The sequence below is a fragment of the Apostichopus japonicus genome, chromosome 16 (assembly GCF_037975245.1).
Source record: "Apostichopus japonicus isolate 1M-3 chromosome 16, ASM3797524v1, whole genome shotgun sequence".
Taxonomy (NCBI): Eukaryota; Metazoa; Echinodermata; class Holothuroidea; order Aspidochirotida; family Stichopodidae; genus Apostichopus; species Apostichopus japonicus.
In genome coordinates this window covers 2,593,149-2,619,364 of record NC_092576.1, presented here as the reverse complement: position 1 = coordinate 2,619,364, position 26,216 = coordinate 2,593,149, and the positions used below count along the sequence as shown (strand labels likewise).

Below are 26,216 nucleotides of genomic sequence, written 5' to 3'. Positions count from 1 at the left end.
TGTAAAGTTTTACATGTTTATTATGTTACGCAAATACAATACTGTTATGTAAAATTTTGCCAGAAAAGTTTACATCGCACCCGTTTAGTAAATATTTTATACAGGTTTTAGGTTAATTATTACCTAGTAATTAGGTAAACAATATGGATGCATGTTTGAATCGCTCACAGCAGAAAGTTACATTTAAGAAAGAGCAAAAAGCAATGACAACACAAACAATTCAGAATGTGAGATTTTCAGCAATTAAACACCCTACTACCTTCCTATTCCAGAGGTCCATTTATTATATCCCATTAAATGTAAAACGAACAATTTAGGCTATAAAAGTATTGTCTTGTGGAATTAAGTCAACTTAAAAGTGCCAACATTTTCAAATGCTACAGTGCAGTTACTTGGTCTTTATTTTTTTGCACATGCCTTTTGGTTTCTAGATTAAAGACAAAGAAACAACTCTTTCCAAAGTCAATTTCAAATAAGCAACAACTTTAGAAAAATTCTGATCCATGGGATGAGAAAACATGGAGTGCTGTGTATGATGACTGCTACACTACAGTGAGCATGTCTTTGTTGTTGGCAAATGCCTTTTGGTATTCCAGATTAGACGCAAGAAACAACTCTTCCCAAAGTCAATTTCAAATAAGCAACAACTTTAGATATATGCTGATCCGTGGGATGAGAAAACGTGGAGTACTGTCTATGATGACTGCTACACTGCAGTTACTTTGTCTTTGTTGTTGGCTCGTGCCTTTGGTATTCCAAATTAAACACAAAGAAAAAACTCTTCCCAAAGACAATTCCAAATAAGCAACAACTTTACATACATTCTGATCCGTGAGATGAGGAAACATGGAGTTCTGTCTATGACAACTGCTAAACTGCAGTAACTTTGTCTTTTTTGTCGGCACGGTGAGCATAAAAATCTCGAATCTGGTTGCGTTTCACACCACCAGGCAACTTGTAGACAACTTTTTGGAAAAATTCCCAGGCACCGAGACTTGCAATTTGGTATAATTCAGATTTAACACGTAGAATAATTTGAAGCAAACATCAATGGCTTCATAAATGTCCTCTGGGGTAGGGCATGTCTCTGGATGATCACAAATGACTGCTTGGGGTGTATTTTGCTTCCTCCAAGAAGTAACACATATTGCTGAGGTCTTTCTGAAATCTTTTGCAAATAGAATTCCAAGTTGATGCTTCCTAAGTAACAACAAAGAAAAGAAAAGAAAATTCCCATCATAATGAAGTTGTGTTAAAACCTTCTTGGAGCATAAGCAGTTTTTTACATGTACCCCTCACAAAACATGAACATTCCAAAAGAAAATGCCCACAATTTAATCAGTTGTGATTCTAACTTCTTCAAGTACGTTTGAATCTAGAAAGCCAGATGGCCTATAGTGATAACTTGTCAAAACAGGAACTTGCATTAAACTTTCATCAGACAAGGTAGGCAACTTTTATAACCAATGCATCATGTTAACAATGCTTAAAACAATGCTCACTTCCACTGAATGCAATTGTGTAGATTGATATGAATTATAAAAGCTAGATCACTTCCATAAGATAGCTAAATTATAGTTGGGCCTAGGTCTAAAAGTATCACCAATCCACATCAGCTTCGGCCTACTTGCTACAACTTACAAGCTAAAATGGCAATTAGTGGTAATGATATATTGCATTACATGAATATATGTTTATCCCTTATTGAACATAGTACCAGCGTAACTATAGGCCCATGCCCGATGCTATTTAAAATGCACTGTCTTGAAATAGCCTAAGTATACCCTACTAGTACTAGGCCTAGTAGTAGTACTACTTAAAAAAGTGACTCGCAGGGTATACGAAGTTACGGTTAACGCACAAAAAGGAATAGAATGCACTAGATTACAATAAAGGCCTAGACCAAAGTCCTCCGTCCGTCCGAAGGCAATTCCGTTTAATGTTTACTTGTATGTAGGCTACACTGATTCGTTGACAATTATGAGTTGACTATGACAAACAGCAGCTAGCCTATTATATTAACTTATAGTATGACTTTAACGTTAGGTCTACGTAACGCAAGCGATTCAAATGCATTCGTCTACCCAGCTTAGTCGTGGGTCTCTAAGCATATCTCGTTCTTGTCACGTACACTTACATAATATCAAAACATACCTTCGAATTTTTCAATGAATTCTTCCAGGCCCCAGTCTCCTATAACGTCATTTTCATGCCATTGTAGCTCGTTATCGCACACTGAGTACGTAATGTTTTGTGGCTTGAACGTATATATGGCTGTGGTTACTATAGTACATTTAGCAACGATAAATGTCGACAAACTGGTACAAGTATTGCTAGGTACGGTAAATGGGTGTTCACGGTACGGTGGTACCGTACACTTAACTTACACTAAGAATCCAGCTGACGGGAGGTTTGACCAATCAGAATGCTCGAACTGAAAGTACACTTCTGCAGGTGTTAAAAAATCCACGCTACATAAATTATGTAACCCTGCTCAGGGTCAGAGTAACCCTTCAGGTGTAGGGTGAACGGTTACACCTGGAAAGTGTTAAAATTCAACACTCCATTTTTTTGCGTGTAGAGCCGTCATTTGGTAAACTGCATGTCGGGTTGCTTGGAGCTTATTTGAATACACCAGTGGTTGAAGGAAAGATAATGTATGGTATCTGGAAATGCTACTCAAATTAATGTGATAAAAATATTAATTATACTTCAGTCACTGTAAATCGCTGGAGAATTTATAGAATAAACAAATAAGTCAGATGGATGTAGTTTGTATATTATATATTGATGTATATATATATATATATATATATATATATATATATATATATATATGTTTTGATACACAAAAGTACAAACATTCATTAAATGGGTGGGTGGCCTATTTTGGTTATGTGTTCCTTTTTCGGCAATATTTTTATTCTACGTACAAATATTTGTGCATGTTAAAATCAACCAAATGGTTACAATCACACATTGATTATGATTTTATTAATACAACAATATTCGGAAAGGAATAAATATGATAATTTACATGATTGAGGATTTAAGCACCAATTGTATGTTACACCGTAAGTGTAAGCTTAACTTGAAATTGATAAAAAGAAATAACCTGGGGTTTGAAAGTTAAATTGAGCCAACAAAATAATCCTGGTATTCCTCTCACTGCAGATACCAATATCTGATCTATGGCTCAAGTGGGTCTTCCGTAAGGTAGATAAAGGTGATATCATGCTCCAAACTGGTTTTTGTGTACCAACCCTCTCGACACTGGAGAAGTTATCAGTAAATGCAAACAGAGCAGAACTTACCGAGGAAGACGTTATTGGACTATTGAACTATGTAGTACAGTCTAAGAGATTCAAAGAGCTTTGGTAAGTAGAAAAATATATTCTGAAGAATGAAATTGATCACAATAAATGAAATAAGGTCAAAGCCTACTTCTAGAATGATTAACATATTAAAGATATTTTTGTAGGCCTACGTCTAAACTAATCAACATGAAGATTTGTATGTAAACCTATAGGCCTATAGATACACACAGCGTAAAAAAACAAAATCATAGGTTTAACAGTTTGGGTAAAAAAAATATGAAGCAAAAATGGCAATTTCACTTTGCGCGCATTTCAAACAGCCGAGAGAATCAGTGGCTACAATGGCTAACTCCCTTTCTGTAACTAAGATTCTTTCAAATTTCAGTCCCACCAACAGGTATACACTCTAAAAATAAAATTACTTGGGTTGTGTAAAATTATACACAACCGCTGTGTAACTACTGCACATATCAACCTTGTGTGGAAACTACACAACTGTTGTGTAAGTTTCCATTAACACAACAGTTTTGTCAAATCTACTCACAGTTGTGTTTACCCTAGTACACAACAATTGTGTAAATTGTACACAACTATTTGCAATTTTAACACACCTTGTGTAAAAAACGTACTGTACACCACAGTTGTTTTAATTCTACACACCATGTTTACAATGTATTAGTGTCATGCACACAACTATGAGTACATATCACACAGACTGTGCAGTTGTAACACATTCTGTAGGTTTAGTTCATAGCACAGAGCAGAAGTATCAATACTATTGAAAACTAATATCCAGTATAGACTGTACACAGCCTCAGTATTTTGGTATATATCAGCGATGACAAGGAATCTGGGCATCAGTTCTCCTGTTGTGCATAGCTTTACATAACTTTGAATGTTATAAATAGTAGCCTGCTAATTCTGTGAATGCTACAGTGATACCTGTCTTAAACTTAAATGCAAACTGCTTAACTATAGATGTACAGTTGGACACTATTCATGATACCAAAAATAAGGATACACATTTTCTTGGAATTTATATTTATTTTCGGGGGATTAAAATAAACGCTTTCCATTCAAACGAATAAAACTGTGAAGCATATAATAAAGAGAACGAAAGTGGATGGAATTAAGCGACTAACACCACAGAACGAAAAATAAAAGAGAAATGTGAAGTTGAAGAAATATAAAATGTAAATCATGAGTTTTTGTTGAAATATATTTGGCCTAGACTTGGCGGCAAGACAGAAATCAAATACCTCGACTGTGTTGAACGCTTTAGATGGAAACAGTTGGTATGTTCATTACATAATAAGAATTAAACAAGTAAAACGTTCTTTAATAAAGTATAACATGTATACCTGAAGAAGGCGGTGCACTGATTTTATATGAACAACTTTTGTGTAAAATCACATTTACACAGTGCTTGTGTAGGAAAGTTTACACGACTGTTTTAAAAGTTTACCATTCCCTGATATAATGCCGAAAAGAGAAACAGAAAATCAGTTTAATTTTACTCATGACACAGCACAATATTATCATCAATGAGGATTGGCCGCTATACGTACTGACGTTGCAATAGATCTAACGAACGAATCATAATTTTGTTTAATATTATAAATATGTATATAAATTTATGATTAAGACCCTTAATTTCCTAATTTGAGTCAACTTAAGCTGGCCGGCTGTTGCTTCAATGAAAGTTTTTTGAGTCAGTGATAATATTTGACATCAAAGTCAATGTAATTCAATTATTGAAAATGCTACCAATAAAAATCAACAGGAACTTTTAACATCTATAGTGCAGATATGTTTTGATGAAAGTTGGCAGATGATATAAAACATAACAATAGTAATTGAAATACTTCATCATCTACAAATGACAGTCGCGACAGTTTTACGGTAAAATGTGTACAATTTAATTCTTAGTTGAAACAGTTCTGTGAAAGACACTTCAATACGGATAATATATTACAACCGAGCCGGGTATACCTATCATGAGGCAGGGATCTCACACGTAGATATTTAAGTTTGTTGATTTAAATGAATGTTTATTCATATCAATAGCATTATTGTGACCATAAATATATTGCAACAGGGAGATCACTTTAATTGATCACATTTAAAGTAGGAAACAGAGAGAAGAATGAACAATTCAGCCGAGGAATATTTTTAAATATTCTCAACCGTCAATGTTACATGCAGACTACAGTTTTCTTAAAGAAATGATAGCGTTTAGTTGTTACATCATGATGTCTTTTATGTGTAAACTGTAAATCTTGCAAATTACATATAGTCAGGTCATGTTATATTAACGCTATGGTGAGTACGTGTTGTTCAACATTATTCAGAATAGATTGAGTAACGTGAGAAGAACAACGGTTATAAGTTTCCAGACTTTTTTAAACAGTGAGAAGAGTCTCAATTTTAACTTCATTACTCTCTTGTTTACACTTCAGGTTTTTTCGATGTAAACTGCCATCATTCATTAGTCCTAAGATGATACCGGAAAAGGCAAAATCAAGGAATGTTATAGGTATTTTGCCGCAGCTCGTTTTTTTTTTTAAATGTGCGTGAAAAAAATGTAGGTGGTTATTTGGAAAGTACTAGTGTATGTGTGCTTGGAATGGCGGTGGAGGGGGGGGGGGGTGCTAAGGGAATTACTGAAAAAGTGTATAATAGCACGTGTAAGGCTAAGACCAATAGCATATTATATATTACATCGTGAATAGGTACAGGGGATGGTTCAAAGTGTCCCAATCCTTTGTCATTTCTTTTGTGGATTTTGCAGTGAAAACTGAATTTTCATCTGTAATATTCATGCAGGTGGAAGCAGTACCAATGTTATGATGAATAAAACGATGTACAAAACCATGTTACAGAATTTGACAGAGAAATACAATTTTTTTTAATGTGTTCCGTATTTCTAATTCAATTTACACTTTACTGCGAATGTGGCCAATAAACAAAAGCGGATGAGGTAGAAAGCGGGGTGGGGTTATGTGTCTTTTGTCTGTGAGACCAATTCATTACCATCACTATTGTCGCTTCTGTACGTTTTAATGTCGTTCGTTTATTACTGTTAGAAAAATGAATGAAATATTTCAGTATGATAGTTTTATTTTGCTAATGTAAGTAAACACGACTAGTAACAAATTAATATTTTTTCCCCCTTTCTCTGAAGTTATTTGGCCGGAATATACATGTCAACTTGATTTACAGACTGGTCAATGGAAACAGGTTGGTGATAATGGTGAACGTATGTAAGGATCAGCATGGCCCATGGTTTATAATTCATATAGCCTATTTAACTGCTAGTGTAAATACCCCGTGCACAATAGAATATCCCATTGGAGCGGGTAGTGATACAAGTCAGTCACAGCTTGTCGCTTCATTGTAAACATTTTCAAGAATGAAATCAATTGAGAAGTTAAAAAATAGCTATTGTTATCTCTGGGTAATAGTCATTTAGGAATATAAAGACAGAGATGGTGGGGAGGAGGAGGGGGGCCAGTTGGTACCACTTGAATGGTAAAGGCTACTTAGAATATATTCATGGTAATTGAGAGTATCCCAAAATGATGATAATACGTAGAAACAGTTGAAATATGAATTAATGCATTTTATGAATCACAGATTTAGGAAGAGGAGAGCGAAAAAATGGCTATGTTCGAGATGAGGGAATAGAGTGAAGACAGACAAAGAAAAACCAACAGATGAAATATCAATATAATTTGAAGAAATTTAACCAGAAATTGTCAGTATATAGAGTAGAAAGAGACAAGTTAAACATTGTGTAATATTGGTCATTTTATTTCATAGGCCGAAGACACCCAGACTATTACAAAGCTGTGTTCAAATGCTATCATCATCGAAAACGTAAGCAGTCAGGAATCACAGCAGTCAACCATAGACCTCCTGAAGAAAGCATCCAGGCATGACGTAAGGATAACATTGAAGGGATACGGTGAAGTAGCACACATCAGATAAAAATTAATGATTTTATTTATTGCTATTCTCAACTATCGTTGATTTGATAGTGAGCCGGGAAAGATGATGTGACTAATCACTGACCTTTCTAGGTTTTATTTAAATAAAAAAAAATGGGGGGGAGGTTATTATACTTTGAGCATCAGAATTAGATAATTTAGGACCATTCCAAACAAACTGTGATCTGATAAATAAAATAAGAGAGTTTAATAAATAAAATTGAGTAAAACATTCATGAAAGTTAAAAAAGTTAACTCGTGGATAATTGTAAGCTAGGCAAACTGAAACTTATCCTCTTAGCTACTAAACTACTTTTTAACCTTCAAAACAAAATGCCCCAGAACTGTTAATGACCTAATTGAATATTAATTAGCCCCTCACATGAGCCACCAATAATCCCCCAAGGCACAAAACAACAGGTCATATCACATAGCCCACACAACAGATAAACCACAGAGCTTACTATTATAAACAAAATTTACATATCATGTTTTAATTACGTACCACCGTAATTAGAATCAACACAAATTTAATAATAATCAAATATGAATTTATAAAATTTGAAAGCCTTTTTCCTGGTTCCCACTAACCCTATAAGACACTCAACCAATACACCCAACCCCCTTCCCGCCCCCACCCAAAACAAACTGTATCTATCCCGCTATTGGTCCCATAGATCAGCTCCGAACTGCAAACTTGCAACCCATAATACAAAATGTTCACCCTACAATAATTTTGGCTAAAGTACACCAATGTACATCTGTAACACCCTTTACTTCCCTCCATCGGTTAATGTTAAAAAATGACCTCAATTTACCCTCATTAAAACAAAATGTGTCATTTGTTATTGTTTAGTAGTCTAATTATTCTATTTATTATTAATCTTCCATCTAGTCAGTGTTAAACATGTATTTAAAATTCTTTTTCAGTTTTGTTCTTACCCTATACAAAAATAACAACTGAATCTAAAACTACCCATACCAGTAACAAAATAGGAAATTCCCCCCCCCCCTCTTCACTCATTCCTCAACCACTGCACACCCTCTGGTTCTCCGTGTGTCAAATATTCTTACAACACTATGTGTCTCCTAACAGTAAAGTAATATATTGGTGTAACTGTGCACTTTAACAAATCACACCCCTTGACACAAATTTGGATATTAAAACTGACCTAACTAAAACCCACTCTAACCCAAAGACCATTATTGCTTTAAAACATTATTAGTTATAACACAAATAGTCAACCCATCAACATTATTGTAAATTAATAAAAGATATTTTTGATATGATGATATATTATTTAATATTTATTTATTATTTAATTTCCTTTAGATTCCAATAAACAGTGTGGATCTAGTCGAGTCCTTTAACAAGGTTGATGAAGATGATATTACTCTCTACTCTGGTCTCTCTCTACCAATCCTAACATCAACAGAGAGGATGCACGTACAGACAGAGAAAGGGAAAGAAATTAATCAACATGAAGTTGATGGAATATTAAACTATGTACAACAGTCTCAAAGATTCAAGGAACTGGAGTAAGTATTATAAATAAATATGTAAGTAATATTAGTAATTAAAACATAACTAATTACTGTTAATGATGTAAATAAGATAATGATTATAAATATAGTTAATATTTAATAACTACTGAAGGTTTATTGATAGGTTTAGATAATTGTAGAAGTAAAACAAATAAATTAAAAAGAAATTGAATTAAAAAAAATCAACTACAATGAAAAAACAGTCATCAGGTTAGGAATATGATTAATAGGAGAGTAAAACAGAGACAAAATGAGACAGAAAAAGACATTTTTAGACAATAACATTAAAAGATGGACTTGTACAAGCTCGACAGACATCTCTTATAAAATTGTTATCAATTAAAACATCTCTAGTTTGATAATTACATTTAAATAACAATTCTTTCCCATACTTCTTTAAATGCAAATCAAAAAATAACTTCCAATAAGCCGTTATATCATTAATTTACCTTTTAACCCAAGTACATATGAGACCCTGGATAAAGGAACCAATGTGAATTGCTTTTAAGCCGCCATGCTCGATTGAACCAATTAAAGTATTACGCTTAATCTTATGTGGTCTTCCAGCCCAAATAAAACGAAAGAGGACAGTCTCAAGATTCTTCAGAAATTTCAATGGGGGGGGGGGGGGTCCGGAAGAACTTGAAAAAGAAAAAACAAGCTGAGAAAGACCTAAGGTTTTAACAATTGTTATCCTACCAATAGGGGTCAAATCACGAGTGGAGCACATATTCAACTTACTCTTAAGGCGGGATAATTTAGGAGTATAATTTAAGTGAAAGAGATTGTCTCTGTCGGTATTGTAGTGTCGTCAGCATACTGTAAAATTTTAATTTCATGGTTCAAAATAGAAATTCCATGTATTAATGGAGAGTTATTAATATGAACTGACAACATTTCTGCACAAAGAATAAAAATATAAGGGCTAAGTGGGCATCCCTGCCTCACTCCCCTTGAAATTTCAAAATAAGGAGAAGAATATCCATTATTACAAACGCAGGCCGAAGTATTAGAGTATAAGATCCGCACCCACCTACTAAAACCCTCATCGAAGTTGTAGAAATTAACACATTTAAAGATAAAATTCCACTCTAGGCGATCAAAAGCTTTTTCAAAATCAACCAATAAGAGAAAACCAGGGATATTATAGTCCTTACAATAATCAATGCAGTCCAAAACAAAGCGGATATTTTCTCCTATAAATCTATGTTTAATAAAGCTGGTTTGATTTGGATTAATTAAGGTAGGAATGATCTTTTTTATCCTAGTTGCAAGGGCCTTTGCAGCAATCTTATAATCTACGTTTAATAGAGAAATCGGGCGATAATTTGTTTACTTGCGTTAGTTCTTTTTGAGGTTTAGGAATTAAGGTTACTATTCCCCGTCCTTGTTCATCTGAAATTTCAATCTCATCATAAGCGAAATTTAATGAATTTAATACTAGATCACCAATTATTGGCCAGAATTGTTTGTAAAACTCAGCTGAAAGGCCGTCACTCCCTGTACTTTTCCCATTATTAAATGAATTAAGAGCATCCAAACATTCACTCCGATTAAGTTTACCAGCACAATTGGCTGCCTCTTCCTGTGAGAGTGGATCCTTACAGTTGATGTTATGCAAAATAATATTTGGATCACAGTTTTCACTTGTATATAAGGACTGGTAAAAATCTAATAATTTACGGAGGATGTCATCGTTGTTAATAATATCAACCCCATCATCTGATTTCAATTTACGAATTACATTACAGCTCTTATTACGCGTTTCTAAATTAAGAAAATATTTCGTAGCCTTTTCTCCCTGTTCCACCCAACGGGCTCTAGAACGAATAATTATACCTTGTAATTTGTAGTCATAAATATCTTGTAATTTATTTCTAGCATTAGTTAACTTATTGAAATCATCAACAGAATTAGAGCGATAATAGCGTTGTTCTATACGAGAAATATCTCTTATCAGTTTAATCTCATTTTGTCTCCTTTCTTTTGCTTTAGTTTTACTGTAACTAATAGATGCTTTTCGGATCGAATATTTGACAAATTCCCACTGAGATCTAGGATTTTGATACCTGTAACTAATAACTAACTCCGAAATGATGTCAGTAGTCATTGAAATGTAATACGTATCATTAAGTAAGGAATTGTTGAACTTCCAGAAACCCGGCCCCCGTTTAATGTCAAATATATTTATAGCCAAGTTAACGGCCGAGTGATCCGAGCACAAACCCGAGGTGAAGTAATTCCCCACAACCGAATGAGCTAAATTTCGAGAAATCAAAAAGAAGTCAAGCCTACAGTGAATACCCGGAGTAATATTGGAAGACCAGGTCAAACTTTTACAATGCGGGTTCCTTTCACGCCAAATATCGATCAAATTTAGCGACGACATAATCTCAATACATTTATCCCTTGCATGAAAGTTTGTACGGGGGTTTCCCCACAATTTATCGATGTCTACATTAAAAACAAAATTAAAATCACCACCAATAAGTAAGGAATCCCAATGAAAATCGTGCAATTTACGAAAAATCAACTCAAAAAATCCAGTGTCATCTATGTTCGGGCCATAAAGGCAAACCAGCGTAATTAATTTATTTTTAATAGTAGTTTCAATTAAAATTAAACGCCCATTATTGCAAGTTCCAGTTCTATGAAGAATATGAGAAATAAATCTTGATTAAAAAAATATTAAATGGTCAAAATTCTTATATAGAAAACTTAGTAAACAAAATGATCAAACAATGAATAAATCGTCACTAACTTAAATTAAACAGAAGGTTATATATTAACGAATAATAAGAGAAATACACACAGAAAAAAATAGGAAAAAAACAGTACCTTTGAAAGGCTAGACAGGCCTATTTGAACAAATGTATCAAATACGGATAGATATAAATATCCTTACACATACGTGCATTGTTCCATTTTTCCTGTATTTAATCGATGTTTTCATCATACGGGCAATTTATAAGAAGTAATGTAGATCGTATAAACCCAACACTGTATATACATTCATCATACAGATTTGTAGAGTGAAATATTTTTTACTCGTTTCTACTCAGACAGAACACATTTTTAAATGATAAACGTACATTGAAATTATTGCATCATTTTCTTGCTAAGTATTTAAATTAATCTTTCATATAACTGACACTTTCATTACTTTTAACATTATCTTTTCTTCATCACCTGTCAAGCAAACAATTGAACAATACAGTGAAAAGAAATTGTATTCAACGAAAGATACGGGCGTCTCAATGAAAATAAGTTGTATTTAATAAAGCAGCAAGACGCGCTTTCCAATGAAAAGAAGTTGTATTCAATAACAGAGAGGCGCGTTACCTTTTTGGAACACCTGTCTACAAACAAACAAGTACTTGGGTACGTCCGACATAATAAATAAAAATAAGAGACCAATTTTGGTAATGAGATTTGGGCTAAATTATTGGTGGTTGAGGGGGGGGGGGGCTATTAGTATATAAAAGTAATAGTTTCAGCTAACGTGAAGGATTTATTACTTCCTTCCGGTTACTCATTTTCAATGGCAGGTTAATGCAGCATATAGTGTATTTGCCAGCAGAACCAGCTGTAACAGACTCAGATCCCTGATATAACATGTTCATATTCGTTGTTGTTACAAGGCATATTCAAGAGACCTTTCTTTTGGCAGTAAGACATATCAATGTACATCTTTTAGTGTGTTGTATGCTCTTAAAGAGGATTCTTCACATTAAGGTGAGGTTGATGAAAAAGAGAAACATTTTTTATAGATAGCGGTGAGGCGAATGAAACTTCATTTCCTTGAGGATAAAAGAAAATTATTACGCTGTGGGGTGAAGGCTGTTTACATCAACCTTTGCATTTCCCACGAAGGTTGATGTTAGTGGGAATTGTGGACAGAACATATCAAATTGAATATAAAGGAGAAGAAAAATCTACATCGATTCCGATAGATGCAATATCCGAGTTGATTATCTTTTTCTTGAGAGGAGAAGTCAGGCACTGTAGTGATATTTATGTTTTGAAATTTGCATAAGATGCAATGAAACTTGATTAACATTGAACACCCTCTTGCATTAAAGATATTAGTAGTTGAACAAACACGTATCCTTCTAGGGGAGAGAACGGCGGGGTTGGGGTGGGGGTTAGTCCCCAGCATAAAATAATGATAGGCGGACTATAACAAAGCATCCTAGTGTACAGTATACAAATATAAAATATGCATATGTGTGCGGTTCAACCTAAACAGTAAAATATCCTCGACAATTTTTTTTTATTTTAAAGGTAAAGTGAACCCTTCATCTGGATGTCTCCCCGTAGGGGGGGGGGGCAGTGCATAAAACATGTGTAGCGCCCCTAGATATGGGTATCGTAGTGTAGTTCTGTTTAATGTAGATTACATACGCATCCTTTCCAGTCGTTAAATGGTAAGATTCAGCCTACAAGTCAGTTCATAACTTTAGTTATCTTGTCCGTACTTGCAGACGCAGTCACCGTCATTATGGTCAGGTATACAATGTGGTTATTCAGACCGAAATATAATGTCAAAGCTAAATTATGCATTTCAACAACGGGTATATCATACCTTCAGATTTTATTTTAGATATTTCTTACCTTTATCCTTTCATCGTTACCTTATCTTGTATAAGCGGCACCTGGTAGTTGATAATTAATGACATAAGTAGCTACATTGGATGGACAGTGCTTGAATGTTATATGACGTCACTATTATAATTACAATAAACTCTTTCTTCTGCAGGTTTTTTTACTGTCTGCTGCCACCTACTATTACATCTTCCTCTCTGGCAAACCTGAAAGCAAGGAATGTCAAAGGTAAAGTGTAAAGCTCTTATTGATGTTGTAGTGATCGTTATCAGGAGAGTTGGAATGTAGCAAGGGAAGGTTTTTGCGACGTCTTGAGGTTGAAGAGTCCACACTCTCAGACGTGACACTTAATTTATGTAGTCCAGCCTGGAGTAGCATCATTACTTCAATATCGATATCAGGACGGATGTTTAACCTTCTGTTCCTCTGAACCAACTTTCATGTCACTAAAGGTGTTTTTGTTTTATAAACTATTTCAACTGACGCTTGTTCACTAAATTCAGAACTGTTTTTATGCGTTCTTGTCTTTAATACATTAACTTGATCAAGTTCAAAAATACCGAGAACATATGTATGGTTGTGCAACATCATAGGATTTTAATGTACACATGTAATGAGTCAGTGGTCATGACGTCATGCACCCAAGCCGAAAAGTTGTGAGCTTATATTTGTTCTTAACGTGTAGCATATTATGCATTTATATGCCAGGGTGTTATAACACACAAGCACGTGTTATGTTTTGGAAGCATGAGAGATCTAGATATGTTAAGATACAATACAGTAAATCGTAGTGGTATTATATATATTTTATTTTTTTATTTTTATATAATATAAAATATTTTTATATATATTTTTTATTTTTATTTTCATATTTTTTTTAACACAGGCCGCAATAAAATGTGCCTCCAGCATAACACGTGCTATCATGTTATAACACAGATGCATATAAATGCGCAATATATTTAAGTCGAAAACGCTATTATAAGCAACTGTACAATTCGGTTCGGGTGCGTCATGGCCGTTTTAATCATCAATTAAAACCTCTCTCTCGGCGACTTATCACCATACATGTAATGCAAAGCAGCAACTGCAACATATGACAGTAGTTGTAATTTCATCTTCAGTTCTGCACAAAGGAAAAAACAATCAATATTTTTAACCAGCTTTTATTAAAACAATAATAGTGTGCAGTATAGGCACACATTTATATCAAGCTTGTCTCTATGTCTTTAATGAAACAAGGTTTATAGTAATGAAGTTGAAGTTTTCCTGTAAATTCAGCGGCAAATCTCTCTGGCAACTAAAATAAAAGAAATTGTTATATTTTGGTAAATGTGTTGTATTGAAAGATTCCAGAAAACTTGATACTGGTCATAAACGGTGATACAGAAGTTCCAGCGTACCCTGAACCTTTTTATCAAGAGAAGCTGTCCGTCACCGATTATTGCATGAAATTTGATGTTATCAAGAGAAGCTGTCCGTCACCGATTATTGCATGAAATTTGACTTTAGGAGGAAGTTGATGGCGTTTAATCATTACTTTATAAAATAAATGACCAGCTTAGCTAATGCTTACTTGATTTTAGTCCGATGGAATATGAACATTCTAAAAATTGCCCACAATCTCCTACAGCGAAGAAAGCAACCAGTCTAAAAACTAACAAAATCAGCAGATCCGCACAATTTATTTATAAATTGCTGCCTGTATATAGGGCAACGTGTTTATGTCATAAATCTCGCCTTCCTTTAGTGAAAATTGTTAGTGTTCGTTTAGTATTCGCATATCAGAAAATAATCAGAATAGATGATAGTGTATGGTGGGGATTTAGTTGAAACTTATGTCAAGTTAGCTTGGGCGCCTTATACGAGTTTATTCTGCCGATCGGGTTAAGTCCGAAATATCGAGATAATATAGGAAACAGTTCAGGAGACTAACCAGATACATTTCTTCTTGTGATATACTTTGGATTCCAAATTGAGGACAACAGATGGGATGAAACTTGAAACGGATTAAACAATAAAGAGCCTAAAGAAATAAGAACTCAAACAATACGGCCTTACGGGACGAAGACTGAAAACTCCTGAATACGAAAGTATGTTTCTTTTAAGTCACGCAAACTGGGATAAACCAGCATGTTCGCACACTCAGCTGATTGGCTGAAGTGCCGATAGCGACCAATAATAAGAACTCTTGATTGGACAAGCCAATCGATCACGATCCGGCATAGTTGAATGAAATTATATGAAAATATGTCATGTCACGCACATAACGTACGCAGAAAGACGCACAACATCGCGTACATTCTATCAACAACAACTATACGGATACTGACGGGCTGTAAAGCAATGCTAGGAATATAATTAAAACTAACCTTGAACTTTACATGACCTTGCATATAAACCAAAATACGTCTCAAACTAGGAAACTTCTGTGGAGCACATAATTATTATATAGCTGTAACAATAAGTCATGGAGAATAACGATTGAAACCTGTTTAGCAACATTGAAGTTCACATGAACACAGATAGGACCGTTTATCGTGTATTTTGGCAAAGCACAGAACACCACAGGGGAAAAAAAAAACAAGTATAACGTACAAAGTGATATGCATGGTCTAGAAAAGGAAATGTTAGATACTCAAGATGTTCTCATTGTAAACGGGGGTTAGGGAAGGTCATTTAATTTGATATATATTTCATGTTATTTTAATGGACCTAAACAAGGTCTTTTATAGCAAAAATCCACGAATTCACATTATTAGTGAAATGATAGCACGTGTATGTCACAACGTAATATCAGGGGAGTAAAATAATGGTTAGTTTAGTTTAGTTTAGTTTAGTAGAAAAAGGGATCAGGAGGGACACTTAAGTCCCCATCAAGGACCCTATAGAGAGAGAAAAAAAATTGAAGACACAGACACTCAGATCCGATTACAATGCTTGAAGTGCTTGTCCAAAGCATTCTTAAACCCATTCACACTACTTGCAAGTACAACTTTCTCAGGCAAACTATTCCACTCATTCACAACCCTATTAGAAAAAAAGTTATGCCTAATATTAATCTTGCTATGCGACTTTTGGAGTTTAAGACAATGACCTCTAGTACAACTACTGTTTGCAAACAAGAAAAAGTCGGTAAACGATAAATTGTCGAAAACCATACACAATCTTGAAAACCTGGATCAAGTCCCCACGTAACCTCCTAAGCTCCAGTGTGGTGAGATTCAACAGTTGTAACCGCCTATAGTAAGGAACCCTCTTTAAGGAACTAATCATCCTAGTAGCCCTCCTCTGGACCTTTTCAAGTACTTCCTTATCCTTAGCAAAGTAAGGGTTCCAAGCCTGCACAGCATACTCCAGATAAGGCCTAACCAACTGCTTATAAAGCCTAACTACGATGTCCTCTTTCAGAAAACTGAAGTTCCTCTTGATCATACCCAAAACCGTATTACCTCTTTTAGTAGCTTCAAGACAATGTTTGGAAGGTTGCAGAGATGAGTCAATGTAGATACCTAGGTCTCTTTCAACAGAGACCTCCTCTAAATCCACACCATTAAGATTGTATGTAAACTTTTGGTTAGTACTACCAATGTGCATTACCTTACATTTATCAATATTAAAAAGCATTTGCCACCCCTGAGACCAGGAAAAAATCTTATCCAAATCCGCTTGAAATTCCTCAGAATCGCTTTTGGAAGAGACCTCAGAATACAATTTAGTGTCATCAGCAAACTTCTTAGCTTTACACAAAATATCTCCGTCGATGTAATTTATATAGGCAACAAACAACAAGGGACCTAATACAGACCCTTGTGGAACCCCACTAGTACCGTTCTGCCAAGAAGAAGCACAGCCATTAATTACCACCCTCTGTTCCCTATTACCAAGCCAATTCCCGATCCACGCTAGTAAATTCCCTATGACACACATGCTCTTCAGCCTAAGTAAAAGACGCTGCTGGGGAACTTTATCAAAGGCCTTCTGGAAATCCAGGAACACAACATCTACAGACCTCTGCCTATTTAGTGAACTTTTTACATCTTCCATAAACTCAAGAATATTAGTGAGACAAGACCTTTTTGACAAGAGCCATGTTGAGACTCTCTGATCAAAGACTGACTGCTGAAGTGATAGACCATAGACCTTTTAACAATAGACTCCATGACCTTACAAACTACACTAGTGAGACTAACGGGCCTATAATTACAGGGCTTAGACTTATCACCCTTCTTGAAAATTGGGGTAATATTAGCACATCTCCAGTCCCTAGGAACATAACCTACATCCATAAATTTAGTAAAAACCAACGAGAGTGGAACACAGAAATGATGTGCAAAAGTCTTCCACAAATACGGATGGATTGCATCCGGTCCAGAAGTTTTAGAAACATTAAGACAAAGCAGCTCCTTTAAGACAACCTCATCCGAAAATAAGACCGTATCCAGTTTAGGCCTATCACTGCCCCCTGAAAATCTGGAATACTACTCGTATCTTCCCTTGTGAAAACCGACACAAAATAGTTGTTCAAAAGATCTGCAAGATCCTGACTATCAGTAACTATATTATCAGCCTGTGGTGCCCTAAGAGAAACAATTGCATCTTTAACTTTCTGCTTTGACCTGACATAAGAAAAGAAGGCCTTTGGGTTATCCTTAATTTTTAGGGCAATGTTTTTTTCGAAATTCAATTTTGGATCAGAGACTAAGCATTCTACCTTCAGCTGATGAATTTTAAACTTGGCCAAAAGTGATTCAGATTTAGTCCTCCTAAACAACTTCCACATTCTACGTTTTTGCCTAATTGCACATCTAACTCTCTTATTCATCCAGTGAGGCATACTGCTTTTACGACGCCGATTCTTCCACGGAACATGATTTTCTATAATGACCTTTAATTTATCAGCAAAACAAATCCAAGACTGAGAAGAACTCATATCTCTAAACAAATTAATCCAATCTGTACCATTTGGTAAAGTTCCAATTGCCTCTGTATCTGATCTCGAAAAATCAGGGACTTTTTCATTGCTAACAGAATTTAAGACTTTGCAAACAACATCAAAAGCTAGTATATCATAATCACTAGTTCCAAGTTTTCTTAAACCCGTCAAACCAACAACATTGCTTGGATCAGAACTAAACACAAGATCCAAGATGTTATCCCCCCTAGAAGGGAAAGTAACATGTTGATGTAAAAAGCAATCTTGCACAACATCTAGAAAATTACTACCCTTCCTACTACTAGAACCATCTATCCAATTAATTTAAGGAAAATTAAAGTCGCCCATTATAACAACATCACCTTTAGCAGCCTTTCTAATTGAATCAAACAGCACGACATCATTATCATCGCTGCTGTTAGGAGAGCGGTAAACAACACCCACAGTGATAACGTCCCTGGACCTCTTGGAGTTGTTTGTGGACAACTCGCACCAGACAGAATTAACAAAAGCCCCTTGCAACTGAGATTTCTCAACACTTACAATGTCATCCCTAACATACAGTAAAACTCCCCCACCAACCCCATTATGAGTCTTCTGTCCTGACGATACACAACATACCCCGGGTGAGAAACCTCAGCACTATCAATATCCTCCCTTAACCAAGATTCGGTGATACCAAACACATCCGGTTTCAGATCCTCAAGAAGCACAGTAAATTCAGCAAAATTTTTACGAATACTTCTAGTATTGGTAAAGACAATCTTCAGCTTATCCCTGAAACTATGTACCTTAGAATGCCTCCTAAAGTTAGAACTATGACCATCACTTTTCTTGCTTTCAAAACGCCTATAATCGCCTCCACTAGGAACATAATCTTTATCCAAAATTATTCCTGACCTCATTGCGGAGTTACTATAAAGGTAAATGCTTGAGGCAAATAAAGAACCATATTGTAATCACGCTTCTTTATTCGTTTATCACATATTATAAATATATTATCACATTCAAGCAGTGTAAAGTTTCCCTTTTTTTTTTATTGATTTGGACTATTTAACGGGAGTGACGGGGGGGGGGGGGTCCAAAGGTGTAACTATAAGTTCAGTCTCAATTAGGACTCGGAGTCAAGTTTTCAACTTTCCAATTTTCCAGAGTCTTGTGTTCTATCCCTTTTACAGTTTGCTGGTATCCTTACGGATCTAATAAACGCCACTATCTTCTGGACCTCCAGTCTGGCCGCTGGCTACTGAATAAGGATTTTGAGAGTTTTTTCCCTGTAAGTAACAAATGTGTGTTGTCATCACGCATATAGGTTCACTGGAAATAATTTCATTATATCGTAGACAATTAAAAATCACTGCTATCCGTTGAGAATAAAAAGTCTATGCATAATAGTTGCCTTTATCATTTCAATATATAAGATTCCCACACCAGTGCAGAGACACATACTTGTGGCGGCTCTTCACTGGTGTGAGGTTATGGATTAAAGCAGTTTACTTCCTGGCAATAATTTCCGGAATAATAAATATGTTGATCCAAGTAGGAGGTGCTTCATTCACTGCCTAACAACCCCCTCCTTGAAATTAATGTACACGTTTTATGTAAGTGTTTCGTGAACAAGTACTGTCACCACTACTCCCGCGTAACCCTCACCCAACCACGCTGCAGAAGGTACAAGTATATTCATGTTATTTCGCTGTAAATAACTGATATTCCTGTCCATTACATTGGTGATAGAAGGAGTCATGGAAGACGTATTGAAGAGCTTTAACTACGAAATATATATATATATATATATATATATATATATATATATATATATATATATATATATATATATATCTATATATATCTATATATATCTATATATATCTATATATATCTATATATATATATATATATATATATATATATATATATATATATATATATATATATATATATATATATATATATATATATATATATATATATATATATACTCATGATATGTACCTTAGGTCGACAGTTTGTGGTAAAAAAGTGTACCTTAGGTCAACAGTGTACCTTAGGTCGACATTTCATTGTCGACCTAATGTTTTCACTACCATTTTAAGACACTTTTTTATTGTCGCAAATAGCTTTATAATGTTCTCCGTCCTCTAAAACGTTGATTTAAAAGTTTTGGTTAGGGTCGGTTCAGGGTTAGGGTTAGAAAAAAGGGTTAGGGTTAGATTAAATTTAGTGTGTAAGTCAATGTAACTGTCGACCTATATATATATATATATATATATACATATGTATTACAGATTTAAATTTTTCATAAGAATCTATGGTGTTACCGGAAGTTGATAATACTGTTAAGCAGTTCCTTAAATAAACTGTCAAATAAGACCAAAATCAGAAATTTCTTTTCAATTTGGTTAAGCATGGACAATGCCTATTTGTCATATCTTATTTCCTTTGCGTCTTCTATTTAAAACAAATAAAAAATATATTACAATATAATAATTAATTAAATAGTAAATGGTTACAAGCGTTGCCACCGTAAAGTGAACTTGTATAAAGAAGAACTAGCTATTGCCATGTCTTCATTAAAGCTACTGAGCAGAAATGTTACATAAAGCTTATTTATCGGTACAAGATTCACTCTTTTACTTAGGTATAGTTGTACCTGTAGGTTGCTACATGTAGGCCTATATCAACACTCACTTACTATTCTTGGTCGTAAACTAGACCAAAACAAAAACCATCATTGATGTGATTCATTACGTGTCCCCGCAGTATTAATAACATTTTATTGAAAATAATTCTACTGTTATGTTCAACAAAATCTACGGTCCACATTTTGGAAGGATTTGCTTGCGAATGTTTCATACTCTAAATGAATCCAGATTGAATTGCTATTGGACTATCGTGTCATATAACGAATTCGAGAACTGCAATTTGCAATGATGATGTAAGTCATTCTATTCTTCACATAAAAAAATTTTCCAATCCCATTAGAAGAGATGGAGGACAACTTGAAATTATACAGCTGATGTTATTAAAAAAAAAAATTGTCTGATGTGTCTAATATATTCCTTCATCTTAATTTTTCCGATTAAAATGTTCCTTTTTCACACATCAACTTTAGTTGAAACATGTGTATAATGAGATAATGTCAACGCTGTAGTGAAAAAAAAACCAGTAGCCACAATATTCCTTACCTACTTTTACATATTTTATGTACAGATGTTAGGAACTGGTGATGAAATAACGGATGCTGATTTTGCAAAAGAGGTAAAGACTATTCTTCAGATTTATAAATGTATGTGTATATGTTAGGGTGGTGTGGGTGAAATTTCTCACTGTTAATGGGAAGTTATGATGAATATTTAAATACTACTCGCATCATTGCTGTTGCAATTTATGTAGGTCGTATTTCATACACGTTAAGGAGATAAAATGCCATTTTAAAGACCTTTTTATTGTATCATTGCCACTAGAGAGCTAAACATGATGTGATATTTATACACATTTATTTCAATATTCTTGCATAAATTAACGATATGATTACATGTTTTCGATAAACAACATCAGAAAAACTCCTTTAATTTATGATTTTACACCTAAGAGACATTTAAAAGTGAGGCTATGCCATGATACAATTTAGTCAATAAGTGCATTTTACACGAGATTCAATCTTGATATATCCTTATAACCTATTATACACAACATCGAAGATTTGTTGTCTCTAATGCTGCATAGGAAATCTCACGGTATTAATGAATCATAATAATACCACAATCGTTATTTTTCAAATATTTCTAGTTTACTAGTTTTCTGTTTCCTTTATAGGTCGAGGCTTTCCGGGATGACTACAGGTATATCAACAGTCACTTACAATTTTTGTTCATAAAACTAGAAAATACAAACCCCCAATGAAGTGACTAATTACGCGTATACGTAATATTGTATTGAGATGTAATATAGTGCTATAATGTTCACCAAATCTACGATCCATACTTTAGAGGGGTTTAAGCTAGCGAAATTTTCAGATTCTAAATTAATCGATTCATTAAGTGTCGTGCTATTAGACTATTATGTCATATAACGAACTCGATAACTGCAATGTTTAATGATGTAAACCATTCAAATTGTAAAGAACTTAAGTTGGATATAATTCATTCATAAAATTAAATGTTAGAGAATCTCTGCTTAGCATTCTACCAATTACTCAGAATTTATAAAAATGTTGCTATTTCTTTTAAATATTTAAAATACTTACTAAAGAAAATCACCGTAAAAATCATGGTGATATCAAAATACAAAAATTCTGACGAATCATTGCTGTGAGATGCACAGGGACGACAGTGGAAATACGTCTGCTGGACAGACTTTTCTGTATTATTCCTACACTAATTGTCTTGTTTTATGTTTTGTATTTTGTGGTGTGACATTGATAAAATAAAATCAATGTAAGATATACCATACAAAGTACATTGATCAATGATCACCCCCACCCTTCCCCATATAAAAATATATCAAAGAAAGTTAACTCCAAACATAGAAGGTGAGAAAAAGAACATTATGATTAAAATGTATAGAGAGATCAAATAAGAAATTTCATGCTGATGTTCTGAAATACGAGGTACTAGAATCCACCAGCCTACTTCGAATATACATAATTATTTAAGCGACTTAAATCAATTAGAGCAGCTTTTAAAAGTGATGTCATCATTTGATACCTATGAAAACGTTCCCCCCTCCATTTTTTCAACAGCGTCAGCACCAGCGCCGTCGCAAGCAACAGCACCAGCGACGACGACAGCGCAATAGCGCCAGTGTCAGCGCAAGAGCCAGCGCCGGTGCCAGCCGTCACCAGCACCAGCGCCATCGCCAGCGCATCAGCGCCTTTGTCAGCGCTTGCGCAAGCGCCGGTGCCAGCCGTCACCAGTTCCAGCGACAGCGCCAGCGCATTAACGCCGGTGCCAGCGCTTTCCCCATCGCTGGTGCCAGCCGTCATCAACACCAGCAACATCGACAGCGACGACCACAGCGAGCAGCGACAGACGGGGGCGACAGCGAGCAGCGAAATCGAAACCTGAAATGCAGTCCACCTCTCGACATGAAATTTCTCCAAGACAACATTAATCTCACAGGGTGTGTTTTCCCTTCAAGTCAGACCATTCTTAGAATCTTCAAATTCTCTTGTCGTTTCATATGGATCAACGGATAGAGAACTAAAGGTGCAGTCTAAGCAAGGTTGAATTTTGGGCCCTCGTAATGATTAGTTCCAATAGTCTCCAAGTAGCTGAATAAAATAAGAACTGTTTTCTCGTGAAACAAGCAGTCAGTTACATTCGGTTAAGTTACAGCAAAACAACGAAAGACGTGAAAATTACAAATATTGCAATGGAAGCTGGCTTAATGATGCACAGAGGGGATAAAAATCATTAATATCAATTAGATGTATTTTCTGTAATATCGCACTGATAAGCATAAACCGCCACATTCTTTTTCTTCAGGTTTTATATGGCCTTACTGCTTCCAATTTCATTTGAAAAAGATATAATAAGGAACATTCCATTGGTAAAACTTGCAGATAAATCCTCGTATAATGTTACCTGTAGTTATACTAAAATATAATATTTGTAAAATAAGATAATTAACCGTAAAAATTTAATTACAATTAACCATTATTTAATTGAATTATTATTGTTTATGTGGTGATTATATAAGCTGGGATTTGAAATCATCTTCGTTTACACATTTTCCCACAATTTATTTTCATTCAGTGTATGTGATTTATTATATACCTATAAATATCAGTTGAATGTAAAAACGAATGTCAAAAGCAAAGTTGACTCGAAACCAAAATCTCTGTATCAGATGTACAACTTGTAATGTTTTCAATAGTGCTATATGTAGTGAATGGAAAGATAACAGTATAAATAAGCTCCGACCTGCAATGAAACTAAAATGTTACTGCATTTCGTCCGACGATGAGAATTATTTGTTATTATGTTACTAGTAAAGTGCTACCACTTGTATCCAAAATACAAAACAAAAAGAAAGAGAAAAATATAGTGATTGTTGCATGTTAAAGGTGCGCGCATCGGCACTTATTATAACAGAAGATTGTGAGTTTGCTTACAAAACTAATGCCCTGACCTTTAAAGAAAATTAATTATATTAATCATTTTAGAAGACTTGATAATGTTAACGAAAATATAATATACATTATTAAAAGATCTAAAGAAGTTCTGTTCTGTACAAAGCTTTTCAATTGGAAATTTTATCGTGTAATATATAACTTACGTAATATTTGGGAATAATTTCGAATGTCATAGGTGAAACATTTAATAATATGAACATGTTGTAATTCCACGTCAGTAGTGTGGACCTTTCAAAGAAATGATATGCGGAAATATCAGTGCTGACGTTATTTTTTTTTTATATACACGCATTTCATTATTAATATCAATGGCTTAAGAAATCATGATGGAGTTTATAGCTTCTCCTTTTCTTTTATTTTTTCTTGTTTAACTTCGCGCATGTTAAAGGTGCGCGCATCGGCACTTTTTATAACAGAAGATTGCGAGTTTGCTTACAAAACTAATGCCCTGACCTTTAAAGAAAATTAATCATATTAAACATTTTAGAAGACTTGAAAATGTTAACGACAGTATAATATTCATTATTAAAAGATCTAAAGAAGTTCTGTTCTGTACAAAGCTTTTCACTTGGAAATTTTATCGTGTAATATATAGCTTACGTAATATTTGGGAATAATTTCGAATGTCATAGGTGAAACATTTAATAATATGAACATGTTGTAATTCCACGTCAGTAGTGTGGACCTTTCAAAGAAATGATATGCGGAGTTTATAGCTTCTTCTTTTCTTTTCTTGTCTAACTTCGCGCATCTCATTATTTTGGAATATTTAGAATGCTAGATGGGAGGGTGGGTCCGAAACCATTAGTTAGTTTAGCCTGTAACAATTGCACTTTCTATTATTCGTTTTAATGTAAATAAATTATAATTAATTATATAAACGAAAGTTATTGTGTTTCTGTATACAGTTTCAATTAAAGCAGTATACCATGCTCTGCAAAAGAAAGAAAAAACAATGACAATTAGAAACTATCGCTACGATTGGTATTTTCCCAGTATTAATTAAAACAAAGCCTACATTTGTTTATGTCATGTTATAATTTAACGTAGTACTCTTTAATATTTTGAAGTAATTTTGTAACGTCTTAGGGAGGTTACATCTACTTTTGGAACAATCAGTTGTAGTTTTCGTTAGTCACAATTCCGACCAAATATAGAAAATGTGTCAAAGGATTGAACCGATGAATATTCCAGTGCACTAAATATTATTCGTTTTAATTGAAAGGTGAGATATTATTAATAACATATAGCTAACAATGTTGTGCTTCTCTTTATAGCGTTTCAATAAAACGCATCCCCGGAAAAGTAACGACGTTGAAAAAAAACTACAATAATGTTATGAATATATCGAGATTTTCAGTGCAATTGATGTTCTTTTAAATAAATGTCTATTATATATAGTTAGAGCACGTTAAAACGTTTTCCTTGTTTGTTTTATTCAAGATCGAGCAAGATAATAATTGTAAAAGTTCCAGAGTGCTTGATATTTTTATGGTTAAATGAAGTTACATTGTGATCAATTAAATAACTGCAAAGATATTATGCAAGACTTTTTTTCAATGTCAGCACATTGTAATATATTGTAAGTTATTAATAACTATTACAAGGAATCAATTGCATTGAATTTCGCAGTGAAATTGATAATCAAAATGCTGAAAATATAATTGTTTATCAATTACTAGAGC

General features: G+C 34.3%; 3 protein-coding genes across 12 annotated transcripts in view; all 3 read left to right on the top strand.

Moving 5' to 3' along the window:
- LOC139983650 (uncharacterized) overlaps positions 1 to 26,216 on the top strand; it is a 468,492-nt gene that overhangs the window by 68,585 nt on the left and 373,691 nt on the right. The gene's annotated exons all lie outside the window — the stretch shown is intronic.
- Positions 1 to 26,216, top strand: part of LOC139983718 (uncharacterized) — a 202,583-nt gene that overhangs the window by 68,551 nt on the left and 107,816 nt on the right. The window contains exon 4 of the mRNA XM_071997451.1: positions 3,175 to 3,377. Coding sequence (XP_071853552.1) covers positions 3,175 to 3,377 — 203 coding nt within the window. The remainder of the gene's footprint in view (positions 1 to 3,174; positions 3,378 to 26,216) is intronic.
- Positions 6,568 to 13,725, top strand: LOC139983722 (uncharacterized). Its single transcript, XM_071997454.1, has 4 exons — positions 6,568 to 6,576; positions 7,140 to 7,259; positions 8,640 to 8,845; positions 13,611 to 13,725. The coding sequence occupies exons 1-4, from the start codon at positions 6,568 to 6,570 to the stop codon at positions 13,693 to 13,695; spliced, it is 420 nt and encodes a 139-aa protein (XP_071853555.1). The 3' UTR covers positions 13,696 to 13,725.

What these genes read in the sequence shown, in the direction of transcription:
- LOC139983722 (XM_071997454.1), top strand. An exon ending in AGAAAGCATCCAGGCATGAC is followed by an intron (nt 7,260 to 8,639) that starts GTAAGGATAACA and finishes AATTTCCTTTAG; the next exon opens with ATTCCAATAAACAGTGTGGA. An exon ending in CAAAGATTCAAGGAACTGGA is followed by an intron (nt 8,846 to 13,610) that starts GTAAGTATTATA and finishes TTTCTTCTGCAG; the next exon opens with GTTTTTTTACTGTCTGCTGC.